Source organism: Vanacampus margaritifer, chromosome 1 (genome assembly GCF_051991255.1).
Source record: "Vanacampus margaritifer isolate UIUO_Vmar chromosome 1, RoL_Vmar_1.0, whole genome shotgun sequence".
NCBI lineage: Eukaryota > Metazoa > Chordata > Actinopteri > Syngnathiformes > Syngnathidae > Vanacampus > Vanacampus margaritifer.
In genome coordinates this window covers 13,585,571-13,602,334 of record NC_135432.1, presented here as the reverse complement: position 1 = coordinate 13,602,334, position 16,764 = coordinate 13,585,571, and the positions used below count along the sequence as shown (strand labels likewise).

The following is a 16,764-nucleotide window of genomic DNA, read 5'->3' as shown; positions in this document are numbered from 1 at the left end:
GATGAATTAGTGAAATGATGCTACATTCAAGCTAGCAGTTGTAGAACTGCAAACTTCCCCTGTAAGTATAGGGCTTGATTAAAAACGACAACTAAAAAAACAAACACAACAAATGTAAGTCAGCAGATGTGGCTATTAAACTCTGCTTTGAGCACACAGTAGACAACAAAAGCAGTAGATCGTGTGCTTTAGAAAACTTTGAGAATTTAAATCCAAACAAATACGTTCAAACCTTGTTGTAGGTACTGAGACCCGCAAGTTTTTATGTGTATTCACGGAAACATTCGTAATTGGAAAAATAAAATGATTTTTCATTATGAATCATACCAGTGATGAACAAAAGTGACACACCAAGTGGGTAGCTTACATGTCTTTTTTTTTCTTTTTTTCTGGAAAGCTCAGTATTGTTCATTCGGTAATTTTACCGATTTGACATGTCATCATTATTGCTCTTTTTTTTTTTTTTTACTTTTAAAAAAAAAAAACTTACATGTCTTGAACTCAATTGAGAATGACTCACCGAATCCCTGAGGTACGATCGAACCAAGGTTGAAGAACCACAGCTCTTAACCCGACTGGTGTACAGTTAATTTAAATAAACAACAGATGGCAACAGATGCTATTATGAACCTAATCACAGAGAAAAAGCAATATTTTTCCAATCATGAACAAAGCAGATGGAACAAAAAGGGATTTTAAATAGGTTGTATGACACAATGAGAACATTTATGAATTTCTTGACATTAGAAATGAATATAAACAAGTTTTTGAACAGAGGGAGCAAATAGTGTCTGCAAAGATTTTCTTACTCTTGCCTTTTTCCCCTTGCTTACGTCTTAATGTTAAGCCGAGCAAAGCATTACCCATATCAAGCCTCTCATCTGCAGCATTTTCTGGCAAGAAAGGGAGAGAGAAAAAAAAAAAAGTCTATCTCGGCCAAATGTTAAACTATTTCCGTAAAGCATCAGTCCCAGCAATATACAGCATTTATGAGAAGATAATCCCATGCAAACCATACACTGGTATTCATCTACTTTAATGACTTTAATGACACTTCATCACATATTAACATATGGCTTCATATGTACAATATCATCATTTGAATGATTTGACTCAAATAAGGCATTTCAAGTATTGAAAACAACCTACAGGTATCACATATTTGGCAAGTCAAGATCATTATCGGGGTCTCTGAGACGTTACCAAGTTGGACTGGTAAAAGCTGCTGAAGATGCCTACAGGGACCAGAGAAACAAATGTACAGCATCAAGACACACAGGTTTAACTTGTAGTAAGACTTTCTGTTCAATTATTCCCATTGGGCTCTTCTCGCTTTGGCTCCACATCACCATAGATAAAATTCTTGTACACAATAAAAGACAAACAGTTTATGTACAATTTTTTTTCTTTACACAATGTTTAAAAAAAGAGCACCCTGAGGGCTGTCAACTCGTTTACTGTCTCCCCTCTGGCCCCCCCCGGGCTTCGTAGTAGATGCCTGTCAACTGGCGTCTGAGGTAAAATGCCAGACGATCTCCTGATTTGACGTCCCGTCTCAAAGTTTTGAAAAAGTGATGAAATTATATTTGTAACAAGGTTATGATGATGATGATGATGATGATGAAGATCCCGCAGGCAGCGCAGAACATCTGTATAGTTAGCAGCCTTGAGCGGGTTGTGCATTATGTATTCTACAATTTTTTACACTTGAATCTGAGAAGTGTTCATGTCTTTAAGCAACAGAAAGTTTGTTGTATGGTTAGTTCTTGGTCCTTCGGCAGTGCTGAAAGGAAGAAGAACAACATTTTTATTGGAATGATTCACACGTCAGTGTCATTATGCAGTACATGCACCTGTGAAGCAAAACCCTGGTGTGCTGCCCTCTACTGGTCACCTTTCTCCACTAATCTTTATCAAAGGAAGAATTTTTTTGCATGATGATGAATGATAATTTCAAATGTGATCATGCCCCACCACACATGTAAAAAAGAAAAAAAGTAAGAGTTTGGGAAGATTATTACATGAGTGTGTCTCAATGCTTCGCTTGTTGACATTTTACTGAAGCGTTGTAGTAGAATTAGAATTACCGTATGATTGTTGCTTTAGAACAGGGGTCACCAACCTTTCTGCAGCTGAGCGCTACTTCTTGGCTAATGATTAGTGGGCTACCGGTTTGATACACACTTCCGAAATAACACATGTGCTCAAATTACATAACTTGGCTTCGCAGACACAAAAATTCCTGCCTCAAAACAAGGGGCGGTACGATTACACGTGCGATTGGTGTAATAATCAATAGGCTAATCATGATGGATACATAACAATACTGTATATTTAACACTTTCTTTATATAGATCTCTTCCATTGTTTACATTTTCAAATGATCATGTGATCAACTTTCCTAGAAAATCACAATGCCCCATCACAGATTTTTTTTGATTTTGTGACCCTTGCTTTAGAATGAAAGTTAAAAACAACCTTTTTTTTTTTATTTATTTTTTACTTTCATTCAATGGTGGGCCACCAATTAAATACCGTCAGTGATAACATTACTCAACTACTGTATAACTGTTGATTCATTTGGGATTTATGTATTCCTTTAATCAGCATTCATCATGGTCTGTGTTTTTGTTGACTTTGTTTTGATTTGATTTAGATGTCTTTTTTTTTGTGTCCCATGTTCAGGTCTTGCCTGTTCATTTGTTTTTTGTCTCCACCTATTCTCACCAGCCCTGTTCCTCGTACCAACCAATCAGCTCCCTCCCTTTTCAGGTATGGCTAATTGTCTCATCATTTTGTTTCTATATAGTTCCTTGGATTTGTTAAGTCTGTGTCGGTTCATAGTCGTCATACTGTAGGTTACTCTCTTGTTTCCTGTTGTGGTCAGGGTTTTGGTTCCTTGCGTTTCTTTTCTTTGAATCTTGATTTTGGGGACCTTGTTAATTTAGTATTTCGATTTTTCCATCTGTCTTTTTATTTTATATATATATACATATGGTGTTGGCAGGCAGGAGGTCTAGAGGAAGACCAAAGATAGTTGGTGTGAGAACAGAGGATGCAGAGGACAGGGTTAGATGTTTCCTTTCTTTTCTTTGGTCCTTCCTCGGGTCTCCTGACGGCCTCACGACTCTGGCTGGAAGTGTTCGGTATGGGATTTTTTTTAATAGGTTTTAGTTGAACTAATGAATACACACACACTCGCACGCACGCATGCACGCACACACACATACAAAAAAAAAAAAGGAGAGCAATGATGATGACATGTCAAATCGGTAAAATTACCGAATGAACAATACTGAGCTCTCCAGGAAAAGAAAAAAAAAAAAGGGTTAGATGGAGGCAACTGATTCGCTGTGGCGATCCCTAAAGGGAAAAGCCGAAAGGAAAAGAAAAGTATATTGCCCAACAGTGTCAGTCACATTTTAACTAAAAGAATAATACATACAATAAAATAGCACAAATGCAGGAAAACTAAGTAACAAGAAATGGTCATAAATGAACTTTGTTTACACTTGTAAAAGAGCACAACTGTCTCACATGGCGGAGATAATGATATAATTTTATTATGAGTTATAAGTTATAAGTCATAAATTGTGAGCAGAATGTAGCTCATGTAACAGTCTAAAGTAGCGTCTCTCCTTCATAAAAAAGTAACAGTCAAGTAAAACGTAAGAACTATGTTGCATGAAGTACAATTTATCCCCAAAGTTACCCACCACTGGAATTATGGGACAGTAAACGAATGACTGTCCATTTATTTACCAGTCACTTTATTAGATATCGCTGTCATCTAAAAGGCAGTACCGTAACAATATGTTGATTATTGTGGTTGCAGTTTTCAGTGCTGTACAAATGCACAACATCATACTGGGAGCTCTTTTAATATTTTGTTCACTATTTGGAATATGGTCAGTAACAATATATAATGAGACAGTATTCTGCGGTACACACTTGTACTAACTGTAAGCACAATAAATTGTTAAAGTAATACTTCTCTGACATTGTCAATTCAAGCTGAATACTGCGGTGCCTTGACATACGAGGTTAATTTCACTCACACCTCAAATCATATGTCTATAATGTTGTACTTATGTATAAAAAAAATAATTAAATAAAATTATTAGTTGTTTTTTCACCAAATGTCTGTGTGTATTATTACAGTATATCATCTGCAGAGGTGGGCACTTCCGTCAATTCCCGTCAATGACGATGCCCGCCGCTTGGCGAGTGCTTCAGCACTTTCAGCGAATGCTTGATAATGAGAAGCCTCGCAAAAATACACGGAATGAGAATGAGGCGCTCATTCTATTTTGTCAAGGCTAACCGGAAGGTGGGCATCGTCATTGACGGGAAGTGCCCACCTCTGAATCTGTACACCTGTGTTGCTTTATGTTCAAATATGTGTCGGGTTATAAAACCATAACACCGATGCCATTAGTTAGCCCGTCTGTGGGTTTTTGCAGTGTGTCTAAGTATGAAGCTAACTCACTTTCATAGTTAAGCAAACTTAAGTGTTATGGTTAAATACTCAATGAGTAATTCTTTTTGTTTTATGCTTAGTTTGGAGTGGCATTAAACAGCTTGAAGCGTCTTTGCTTGCCACCGCACGACGCTTGCATCTCAAATTTTTGCTGAGCAGAATGACGGCTCATATCTGGAAAAATATGTAAATCAGGCCACTAAAGTCTTACCTGTATTAGGGCGCATATTTTCATACTGCTCTTCATTGTGATTTTATCAAATGGAAAAGCCAGTGAGTGTATTTTCAAACATAAATGATAACAAGTGCAATTCTTTCCAGTATCAGAAATTACCTGCAATTCAAGCTTTGCGCCAACGTCGTTCAATTGCAAGCGTCTGGCAAAGCCTCAGTATGTAGATGACGTTGTGTATGGCTGAGTGTTCTGGGTGGGGGGAAGAAAGGCCAAATAGGTGTTAGACTGTGACATCCACCGCTAGGTAGTATTAAATGCTAAAGCATTTTTCTGGCTGCGGTACATCTTTCTGCCTTAACGTCTTGTTTCCTGCGGTCAAGCGAGGTTATCTTACCCTGGTGGTTTTGATCTTGTTGCCTGCATAGCACATCCAGCCTGAGTTGTCAGGGAGCGTCTTGCATTCTTCTCCCTCCAGGCAAGGCTCCATCTCACACCACCACTTCCCAATTACTATGGACGCTACGGGCAGCAAAGACAAGCGAGACAGTAACGTAGGTGTCTAACAAACTGCAAATCCAGCGCCTGCCAGGCATTTTGAATCCAACACGCACGCACACGATTTGGCAGTAAGTAACCTGGCCAGAATTTTTTTTTTTATACCTACTTTAATATTATTTCTTGATTGGATACAGCTTCGTTTAAAATGAGCAAAAGGGTGAAATAGGTGCTTTTCAAGGATTGAGTGGTAGGTGTGAGTATAATGTGGCCCACGTTGCCAATGCCAATGGGGAAGAAAATTGCCTTAAATACAGGGCAAGTAGACAGTAAATGGGTCATAATGTGCTATGGTGAGAGTCTGTCAAAGCTGAGATTGACATTTTTCTGAAGGCTGCTGCCATTTTATAGATTGCAGGTATATTTGCAAAAGGGAGTAATGATGAAAGCTGTAGACGAGAGGTTCTATAGTTGACAGTGCAAATCAAGTTGTTGGAATTTTGCCCCATAACTGTAAAACCCTTCAGATTGTTTTATTTGGACTTTTGGCGTGTGGATAGCGCAGATGACATTTGGCAAAATAGTACAGCGGCATTCTATAACAATCCACTCATCCAATGTGTGTCACTTAATTGTTGTTGTTTTTTTTTTTACTCTTGCCGTGGTGCACTAAACATTAGCATTATGTCTGCTGTCATATGTAGGCATGGGCCGATATTAGATTCTGACGATATAACAACTGTGAGCAACAATTTCACTCTATCACGGTATGACAATTGCAGCTCTAAAATGTTCTAGAAGAAAAAAAAAGTGTAAACAAAAGCTTTCTTCCCCCAATTGAACACAAGCTGCTTTATTTTTATACAACAAATAGAACATTTGGTACATTAAGAAATTCGTATAATGTTGAGTTTAAATAAATAAATGAATAAATAAACAAACAAACAAATGAATGTTAACATTCCTCTTCTGTCACTGTTGAGCTACTTTTAGAATGGACCCGTGGGCTACTCATGTTGTCCTTGGAGCCAACTAGTACACGACGACCCCTAAACATATACATTATTAAGAACAATGCAAACAATGCCCCCCCCCACCCCTCCTCCTCAATTCATAACTCTCTAGAAAGAGAAACCAAAACTTAATTGCAGGCAATTAACTTCAAAGCTGTTTACTCAAATCTGAAAGCAGTCACTCATTTTGTGCTCTGATTAGACATCCCGTGAAAAAAAGAGAAAAGGTTGAATTATCACTGTTGTTCGTTTTGGAACCCTTGAGTGTGAAGCAGACATGCTGTCCACACTGTAAAAAATAATATTCCTTCTATTTTATCCCATTTTAATCCACACTATTTTGGTCATTATAATAGCATTGCTAAAACAACACGTGTGCTGGCTGTATTACTCACCATCAACGCATGAAGGTCTGTTCCTGGTGGTTCCAGCCACCTTCCCCGGCAGGCAAGAACACTTGACGGTTTGTGAGCGCTCCTCAATACGATTCTTATTACAGCATCGGTGAGCAGCAATTACTTCACACGTGCCCCCCTCTGATGAGGAAAAAAAAACAACAGTACATTAAAATCGACATCTCGGGGGGGGGTGAACGAAAATAACATTCTGCTTCCCGAGCGCCTTTGTTTGTGTTTCCTTTTTATTTTATCCATTTAATCATATTTGTCCTCATGTTGGAGTTTGCATCATTTAGGTGCAAATGCTTTGTGTGAGCAATATTCATCCGCAAATTCCCGTTACATGAATCATTTATAATAACTGCCTAATTTCACGGGGCAAGCGCACTACAAATATCATGACTGTAAACACGAATAATAAGTCTGCGCCGTACACTCTTTGAGGAGCCGAAGCCCCTGCAGCTTATTGACGTGGAGCGATGATGAAGAGATATGTGCGCGCATACAGAAAAAAAAGGCTTTCTATTAGTGGGAGAAGAGGCCAACTTCAGGGTCATCATGAATATGAACACGCGCAATTATCAGCGAGCGACGAGCGGCGCCCCAAAGGATGGGAAGCCTGGACCGAGTGAAGTCGACCCACCTCGACCGCCGGGCCTCTCCCACCCACCGCGTTCAGGCTCTCCACTCCTGAGAGTAGTGCTGCAAAAGGACCATGTGACAATTACAATCGCCAGCGTGACACAAGATCAAGGGGGGGCTGAGAAGAGAACGAGGTGAAGGGGCCCAAAGGTGTAGCTGGTATATTGGCAATAAAGTGATGTTTGACAATGAGCTGCCGCTTTGGTGAATGTGCCCCAGTTTGCATGTATTCCCCTGCTATATTTGAATATTTCTTTTTGCGAGTGTGCTCAGATGCAGAAGATTTTCCTAGAAGCAGCCGACACCTTGATCAGTCATAATCTTATGTATTCATTCCGCCAGGTTGCTTCATTCATCCATTCCCTGTAGTGCTTATCCTATTCAGGGTCACATGAAAGCTGGAGTCTATCGCAGCTGATTTAGGGCACAGTATATACATGATGTACATGTTATATCTTTTATATATATATATATATATATATATATATATATATATATATATATATATATATATATATATATATATATATATATACATACATACAGGGTGTCCATAAAGTCTCTTTACCATTTAAAAAAATTATTAAAATTGCAATTGATTAGATATTTTATTCAGATTTGTTCTATTGTATTCAGTGTCTAAAAAAACACACAGTGTTTATCATTACTGACTTTAAGCAAAGGATTACTGATGCCATTGCCACAATTGATGAGGCTATGCTACAGCGAACATGGCAAGAAATCGAGTAATCTTGATGTGCTTCGTGCAACTAATGGTGCCCATGTAGAAGTGTATTAAAAGAGGTAAAAAAAAAACTTTAATAAACGCTGAATACAATAGAACAAATCTAAATAAAATATCTAATCAATTGCATTTTTAATAAATTTTTGAAATGGTAAAGAGACTTTATGGACACCCTGTATATTACAGTACGGTATCAACAACACTCAGAAATGCTGCCAGCTTCCCTGCATGGGCCTGTGCTCATCTGAGATGGACTTACTTACTTAGTGTACTGCGGTCTGACGAGTCCACATTTCAAATTGTTTTAGAAAATCATGAATGCCTCCAACGAAGAAAAGGACTATCTATCTATCTATCTATCTATCTATCTATCTATCTATCTATCTATCTATCTATCTATCTATCTATCTATCTATCTATTCTGACCGACGCTGCATTTGCATTTATGCATTTGTCAATAATGCAGCTCTGCTCAGGTTTTGCATTTGAAATAGAAATGTTCCCAAATGATCGATAAAGTACCTCACTAAATATTTTGAAGTGCGGGTTTAGGTGCACTTCGTGCATACTCCCCTAAACTCACTGGACCTGTGACTGCCACATAAATCTGTGACTTAAACAGGAGGGGAAAAAAAGGTTTGTCCAAAATAATTTGAGCAATTTTTTGGGGTAATGTTTCCAATTGTATTACATTTTTAAGGAAAAAAACTCTCTAATGGTAGTCTTTCACGTCAGATATTTATTCTCTAGAATATGTCCAAGGCACGAAAGCCAAGTCAGCCAAAAAGTAGCTTTAATTCCAATAGCAAATAGTTGTGTGTTGACATAATGGTGCCATCATGTGAGCTCCTTTGGGGATTAGTCAACACAGCCCCACTTGACCTGCAGGATGGAAGTAGATCACTCGACTTTCATCCACTTGATTCCCTCATTCCTCACACTTATCAAACCATTAGGATGAACTCCATGCCGCTAATTGTGGGAATTATTCTTCTTGGTGAGTGAACATTTGTAAACAGACAAGATGAAGCCTGGCTATTTCTCTACTGTAGCCTATGCTTTACTATTCGTTGCTATATTGGAAGCAATGAAAGAACAATTTCAGGCCATTTTCCTGCCAACAGTGAGACACTTAATTGGGTGTCAGCTTCAAGTTACATTAAAAAGTAAACCAACTGCAATTTTGATAGACTTTAATAGGTGCTGGCTGACGACCAGACACATTTAGTTTTTACGAATAAGCAATGAAATAACCACAAAATAATGAATTTACGTGTCGACATTTACTCTGGGTATTGTGGAGAGGGTTTTGGGAGAAGATGCCACTGGGTTTAATTCTTAGAGCCGGTCTGGCTGTCTGATGCATTCAACAAAAGGGCATGCATGTGCAACGTTAATCGTGATGTACCAGCGGAAGCAGTGGGGCATCATTTGAAAACAACAGCCCACAGGGGTTTGTTCTTCTTAATGCAGTGCCGTAATTGCAGAAGACAGCCCCAGATTTCTGCTTTGATCTATTAAAAAACACGCGGCGCAACAGAATTAACTTGCATTGCTTGTCGGTAGCAAACAGAGCAAAGATAACTCTATATTTGGAAATCATCACCTCCGAAGAATACATTAAAATCAAAAAGTAATGCTCATCAGCGTGGTGTCTCCAGCAGGTACACCCACAACATTTAAACTAAAATGATGTTGGATGTTTGTCGTAAATGTCTCACAGGAAGACGCGTGGCGGGTGGTGGACGAGTGAGAGTTGGTGCTATATAAGATTATAATTGTCTTCACAGTGTGTGTGTGTGTGTGTGTGCGTGTTTTTGTGTGTGTCCAGGAACATTTTGATTGACGGTGTCTCAGGGATTTTCATGCGGCGGGTCAGAGTTGGTGCACAAGGTCTTAACTGGAGCTGCTCTCGTTCTGGTGCGGCCATCTTCATTACGCTGAGGCCAGGAACTGTCAGGTAACGAGGCTACCACATACAGGCTGCGCCTCCGTCTCATTTATAACTCTGAAAAAGTCATGTGTTGCAGATGTACTCCTGTTTTTCTAGGCTGATTTGCCTTGTTTACAGGGAGAGCTGACGCTCTTCATCTTGAATTCAGAAAAACATTGTGTTCTTGTATTCCTCATCTCCATGCAGTTTAATTAATTGTTCCTTTACTTTTGTTAAATAGGTAGAAAATAATTACTCAACTCGGCATTGCAAATCATGAAATTAGGATGCTGACTTCCACCTCTCAACTCTATATTTATAGAGCATTTCAAAACAACCATGGCTGTTTCCTAAGATGCAACCCAGGAGCAGCAGCCACTTGAGCAGAGGCCCTAGAATTGAACCCTGTGGAACGCCATAAGTTCCATTATACATTGGAATTTATATTGCACATATTCATCCGACCATTTTTTTGCTCGACATAGTTTTAGTATGTTAGTAGTAGGATTACAATAACAAAGAAATCACACGACGTACAATCACTTTGCCACAAGTCGACTACTGACTGGACCAAATTCCCTGCTGCACAGATAGGCCATTAATTGTAGAGTGATCACCTGCAGTCAATGATGGCCAAGTGGGGCGTGTCTTCACGAATCATTTGAGTCAGGTGTGTCTTGAACTCCGTCAAACCCCTGAGACTGACTCACTGAAACTCTGGGGTTTGATCGGACCCAGGTTAAGAACCACTATGAATATTATCACACCATATATAAGTGACACAGGCATTGTCAGAGGAAAGAGAAGTCAAGACAAACAAAACAAACAAAATTAAAGTCCTAATAAAGTAAAAAAATATCCATCCTGCCAAATTTGCATCATTAAAAAAAGTAGCCTTCAAAATCTTGAAAAATCTAACTACTATGAACTGGGGGAAAAAACGCTAATTACATCTTTCAGACTGCATTCAAGCTGCAGAGATGTATTTGATCAACTGCTGATGCAAACTAACACGCTTAAGTTCTGATCTAGTGGGGGAGGGGCGACTCATGTCACAAGTGTGCCACGGCCAAAAATATAACTAAAATCGTGAAAAACAACATTATATCACCACAAATGAGCACTACATTGTTGTCACTTTTCAGCAATCATTTTCAATCACGTACAATGTATTTATAAGCTCCACCACCTACCTACCAGTGTCCACCCTGAGACTGGGAGGTCGTGGGTTCAATCCCCGGCCGGGTCATACCAAAGACTATAAAAATGGGGCCCATGTGCCTCCCTGCTTGACACACAGCATCACGGGTTGGAATCACCAAATGATCCCTGAGCACAAGCCCCTGCTGCTGCTCACCGCTCCCTCACTGGATGGGTCAAATGCGGAGAACACATTTCACCCCACTTACGCCCAATTCACACTGACTGCGGAACGGACGCGGTGCGTTTTCCGTACGGCCGCCGCAAGGAATAGAAAGCATTCGAGTCTGCGTGTCAATTCACACCAGCTGCAGTGCATTGCTTATGCGGTGTTGCGGAAGGTTTCCGCAAGCGTTCTATTTTTTCCGGACGCCGCATGAAGCTGAAGAAATTACACGAGCCGGACAGGAAGTAGAGCGTCGGCATCAAGGTAGCTCAGGAATATTTCAAAATAAAACTGTTTGCAAACTAATTTTTGGGGGAGGGAAGCTAGCTAACTACATAGCATGACATGAGTCGGACAGTTAAGAAAAAAAAAACAAGCTCAGAATAAATTAAACATGACAAAATAACACTATTTAAACACAAAACGTACTTATGTTGAAAAAAGCTCATTTACCCACACTACAGATTTGTGAATAATGATGACATTTTTAACTATATGCCAATGCTAATTGCTGCAAAAAGGAAACTCTACCTTTTTCCCCCCAATGAAAGAAGAGACTCTAATCTTTCTTTTGGTAGTTTACATATTTTTTATGGCAAAATAGAACACAATATTCTGTGGGCCTTGCAAAATCAATGAAAATCCAGTAAAACAGCCGGGAGCGAAGGGGATTGCTTCAGTAAAAATGGCTGGGAGTGAATGAGTCAAATTTAAACAAGTCTTTGAATTCACTTTATGCCTGAGAAGTGCCCTGGCTGGTCCAGCATAATTATAAACCACTGACTGGGGTCCTCATGGCAATGATAGAATTTCTCCTTATTGTAAGCCAAATGCCTGAAATGATATGAATTTGAAGAGGTTGTGACAAGTCTGATTTTTACAGACTTGTTTAAAGCGGTAAACCAAGAAGCAGTTTGGGGCAATGAAGCAAAATTACACAGGCACGCACACACACACACACACACACGCAGTTCCACTAATAATGTTGTGATGCAAATGAATGTTTATTCGCCCAGTCAAGCAATTTATTGTGTGACTGCTGAGAGACAAGCATTTAAACTAATGAAAAAAGTGAATTGCACTTTCATACTTTACATCTCAATATGTTCCATAACTGTAACTCGATCTAATGAAAACTGTTGTGATCGAAAGAACTTGGACCAAGACCGTTGCTTTTTCTTGGCTACATCTTTGCTGAGTAATTTCAGTTGTAAATGAAAGAAATGGAAGACAAATATATATATAATGTAAATCATGACAGGGCTTTGTAGCAAGATGCTTTTCATGTGCTGTTACTAAGGTCAAATATCAACTTTGATGCTTAAGCACTGATGTAATTCATTTTAACATTCTTACTGCAGATGTATCTGCCTTATTTCAGAGCAGTGAGCAGATTTTTCCAACATCACAAAACTATAATTTGCACAGTTTCACATCAAAGAATTCATTACCTCCTGTGATAGTGACATGGGTTCTAAGTCCGTGCGTTTTTGTAATTTCTAAATTGCTTCGGGTCTCATCACATTACATAGATCATCTAACTGAACAATAATGTGTATGTGTGTGTGTGTGTGTGTGTGTGGGGGGGTGGGGGAGGGGGGTCACTTGAAATAGTTCCAGGCTTATCATGGCGGCGCCTTGATTCATGTCAGACATATTTCTTGTTCTTTGTGTGTTTTACTTCATCGCAAAGTGGCAGTTAAGCTACGGCTGCACATCAAGATGTAACAGTGTCTTGACAGTTCGTGTAAAATGTGTTTTAATATGCCCTCTGGCACAATATGCAATGGTGGATATGATTTCTCCCCTTAGTTCAGTACATGAAAATCAGTCAGTCCCTTTTCTGCACAAATGCTACCAAAACACTCGTGTTGCGCCAAACTATGGCACTGCATTAAACAATGATTACAGACAATCAGCAGTGGTGTCAAAAGTAAATAAATAAATATATATATTATTCAACTCCTGTAAAGTCTGCTGGTTTACTGCTAGCAAGATTTGAATGTAGCCTCATTTAACTAATCCCCTTCGAATCGAACCACTCAGCAACGAACGAACACAGATGTCAAACAAGGCCATTAATAACGGCATTCAATCATTAAAGTGTGATGTCGTGATAAATAATCACAGAGAACACATCCAGCTTGACAAAATAGCGGCGCAAACATTACTAAGCTAGCATTACTAAGCTAGCATTAGCACTGTAAACAAGCTGATGTTAGCCACAGTCCTCCCTCGGCGTTAATACTTTAGATATGAGTGTTTTGGGTTGGGAATGAATTAAACTTGTATCTCAAGGCCCAAGTCATCATAACAATACAAAAGTACAGCCAACTGAAAAATGTATTTAAAGATGAAGTCAACAGAAAAGAAATGATTTACAATCCCATGTTCTACGTATACACCTCCAACTAGTCTAAACATGGCATTCTGATGAATATTGTGTTTGTGAATCCACTTGTTTTCATCCATCTCAGGGGACAGTCATGTTGCCACTTGATGTCGACTGAAAATGACATCACAGAGCTTAAGTATAACAACCGTCACGGCTCACCTGTTTCCTAGATTTGTTCATGTGATGTTTGCAAGCAGAGCCCTTTGCATTGTTATAGCATTATCAGTCGACAGCAAGTGGCAAAATGGCCGCACCCTGAGATGGATAAAAAAACGGGTGGATTTTTTTGCTAAACTCATATTCCACAAATACAATATTGATCAGAATACCACGTTGAGACTAGAAGGGGTGCATAGAACATACTATTGTCAAGAAATTGTTGACTTGACTTCTCCTTTAAGTTCTGTAACAAATTCATTCTGCAATGTGACTTCCCGGCACTGACGAGCAAAGACATGCTGTCAAATCAGATGTTCAATGGATGGAACGTGCTCTCCAATTCCATTGGCTCCACAGTTGCAGTTCCTAATGAATGTGAAGTATGTTCTTTTGGGACCTGCGAATGGTTCTTCAAACGTGACAAAACACAGCATCGTGTGAGGAAAATTGGCCAGTCTATCACAATAGAAATGCCACTATGCAATGAGTTGGTGTCGAGTGTAATGAGGCCAGACTTGGGTGGTTGTCTCTGGAGGTGCTCAGTACAGCTACTATTTGAATAGCAACGCTCCCCCTGCAACATGAACACACTGCCTGACTAGGTTATACCTGTTTAGGGGACTTAAACATAGTACGCAGTATAGTATGTATGATTGGTTAAATTTTAATATTCCTAGTATGGATTTAATGACTGAATGGGCAGCACAGACTGTTCATTCCATGAATGAATTGAAAAGCCTCAGGGGCTCAATGCGGCAACCTGCTGCTCAGCCTCGGCTTTTGGTACCAGTGATTGGCAGCACTCACTGCATCATTATAAACAGTATAATTTTGTTGTTTCTTTTGTACAGTGGGGCGTGGAAATACCAGTTGAAGCAATTCCGTGACCTACAATTGCCATTAATCCCTTCTTGCCCCTGTCAAAAAAAAGAAGAAGTTTTTAATGTGTTTTTTAATAATAAAAAATCACATCCTATAACATCATCACACAAAAAAACTGCACCAACTTTAATAATTTTAAATCATGAATATAATTGAATGATCTGTTTAACTAAGGATGTCAGCCGAGGTGGCCTACATCATGAGGTGATGTTTAAGTTATTTTTATTATTATTATTATTTATTTATTTTTATTTTTTGGGGGGTAGGGGAGCCAACCCATGTTTTTTTTTGTTTTTTTAAATGGAAACCATTTATTGGAAGTTTATAATTTAACCATAAAGCAATTGTATCACTAATCAAAGTAAAAATTGCCCCCCCCCCCCCAAAAAAAAAAAAAATACAAAATAAAAATAAATTAAAAAATAAAATAAAATAAAAAATAAAAATAAAATAATTATCTTGCAATGCAAGACAAAACTATATTTCCATTGTCCACAGTGGTATTTTGTCTTAGTGGTGGAAATGTGACTGGACTGCCCTGTGATGGCACCAATTTGCTTCCGATGCAATGTGGTGTCTGAATGAACAACAAGTGTTTTACGCGGATGCTGACAAAGTCAAGGCCTGTGTGACCCTGCGGTTAATTATTTTCATTTTGAAAGTCATTTAAAAAGACACCGCAGGTTCCGATCTCCGGACCACTGCGGTCTGTGTTTCTGAGCAACGTGCCTGTCACCTTTTAATGAGAAATGCATCCAAGGTGACCCATAATGGGCTCCGCTTTCTCCACAAGCCAGCAGGCGACTGGGGCTCTGCCAGCAGAAAGTCAAATGAATGCAGATGGAGGACCAAAATATGTGACTGCGTGTTGTCAAATTATTTTCTCCCTGTCTTCGGTGAAAACATAAATCCCTGTAGTGCTTTTGTTATTCCGGAGTGCAAGAGGAGTGACACATTGCTCGATAAACTGTGAGACAAATTTGTTTTGAAGCCGGAAAAAAGAAAAAACGGGACGACACAAATGTTGGAGTAAACAATTAAAGGAAAGCGTATATAGAGTATGTTTGACAACTGAAGTTGAAGCGAAGGCTTGAGAAGAATTTCAGATTAGGAACATGTCGAAATGAGGCACAGGATAGAAACATCAGAACAAGTTACCAGCAAAGAGAACGTTGCAATTGCTGACAATAGCACACAGTGAGGCACAAATATACATGATATTTCTGACAACATGTCAGCCATGGGAATGGACCTAAACTAAGATCCTTGAAAATCACAGCAAGGCCGGCCAAGTATTTCTTACGTGTACAAACCGATGAAGCAATAATTGTGTGTTTTTCATTCGTTTCACACGACTGAGACTAATGGAAAGGCACAGCTCTGGCTCTCTGTGAGTGCGAGGACATTTGTGGCTATAACATATCGCTTGCAGCAACACACAGCACCTTTTCACGTCCATTAAACGCATATAAACAAATTGACACGCTCTACATGATCCTCTTCAGCCAGCCACCTCTCAAGAAACGCAACATTTAAAGGCATCAACGTGTCCTCTGTCACCGCAATGTCGCTCCCTTTAAATGTCAAGTTGCACCCGTCCTATCAAAAAGCCCCCCCCCCCCCCCGTCTGGCACACTTCCACAACTGCTATTTCATATTTCGAGATGGCTAGCTGCGATGAAAGTACTACATTGAAAGAGAAGAAAAGGAAGCTGCCTTTAGAGGGCAGCTGCTGGCTGGTCTTATGTGATTGCTGCTCCTCGCTGTCTGTGCTCGGTGCCAGCGTGTGTAAGCCATGTAAATTGTGTAATAATGCATAATACAATGGCTAAATGACCTTTGACGATGGATGACATGCGCACAGGAGGGCAGCTTGTAAAAGGCTGCTAAGATGCTGCGTTACATCCTGTAAAACATTTAACGGGCCCCATTGTGTGATGGTTTACGTTTTTTGTATTGTACTACGACTTACATGTGATCAAAAAATAGGACTGCAACACTTTATTTGGTCTTTTCTTTTTTTTTTTTCTGGAGAGCTCAGTATTGTTCATTCGGTAATTTTACCGATTTGACATGTCATC

At 39.4% G+C, this 16,764-nt stretch overlaps 1 protein-coding gene across 2 annotated transcripts in view; it reads right to left on the bottom strand.

Annotated features, from left to right (window-relative positions):
* Positions 1-1,025: 1,025 nt before the first annotated feature.
* LOC144056354 (chemokine-like protein TAFA-1) overlaps positions 1,026-16,764 on the bottom strand; it is a 33,871-nt gene continuing 18,132 nt past the window's right edge. For both annotated transcript variants that reach the window (XM_077573120.1, XM_077573110.1), the window contains exons 3-6: positions 6,559-6,699; positions 5,050-5,174; positions 4,815-4,904; positions 1,026-1,783 (exon numbers count right to left, since the gene is read on the bottom strand). In XM_077573120.1, coding sequence (XP_077429246.1) covers positions 4,869-4,904; positions 5,050-5,174; positions 6,559-6,699 — 302 coding nt within the window. In that variant the 3' untranslated portion in view covers positions 1,026-1,783; positions 4,815-4,868. The remainder of the gene's footprint in view (positions 1,784-4,814; positions 4,905-5,049; positions 5,175-6,558; positions 6,700-16,764) is intronic.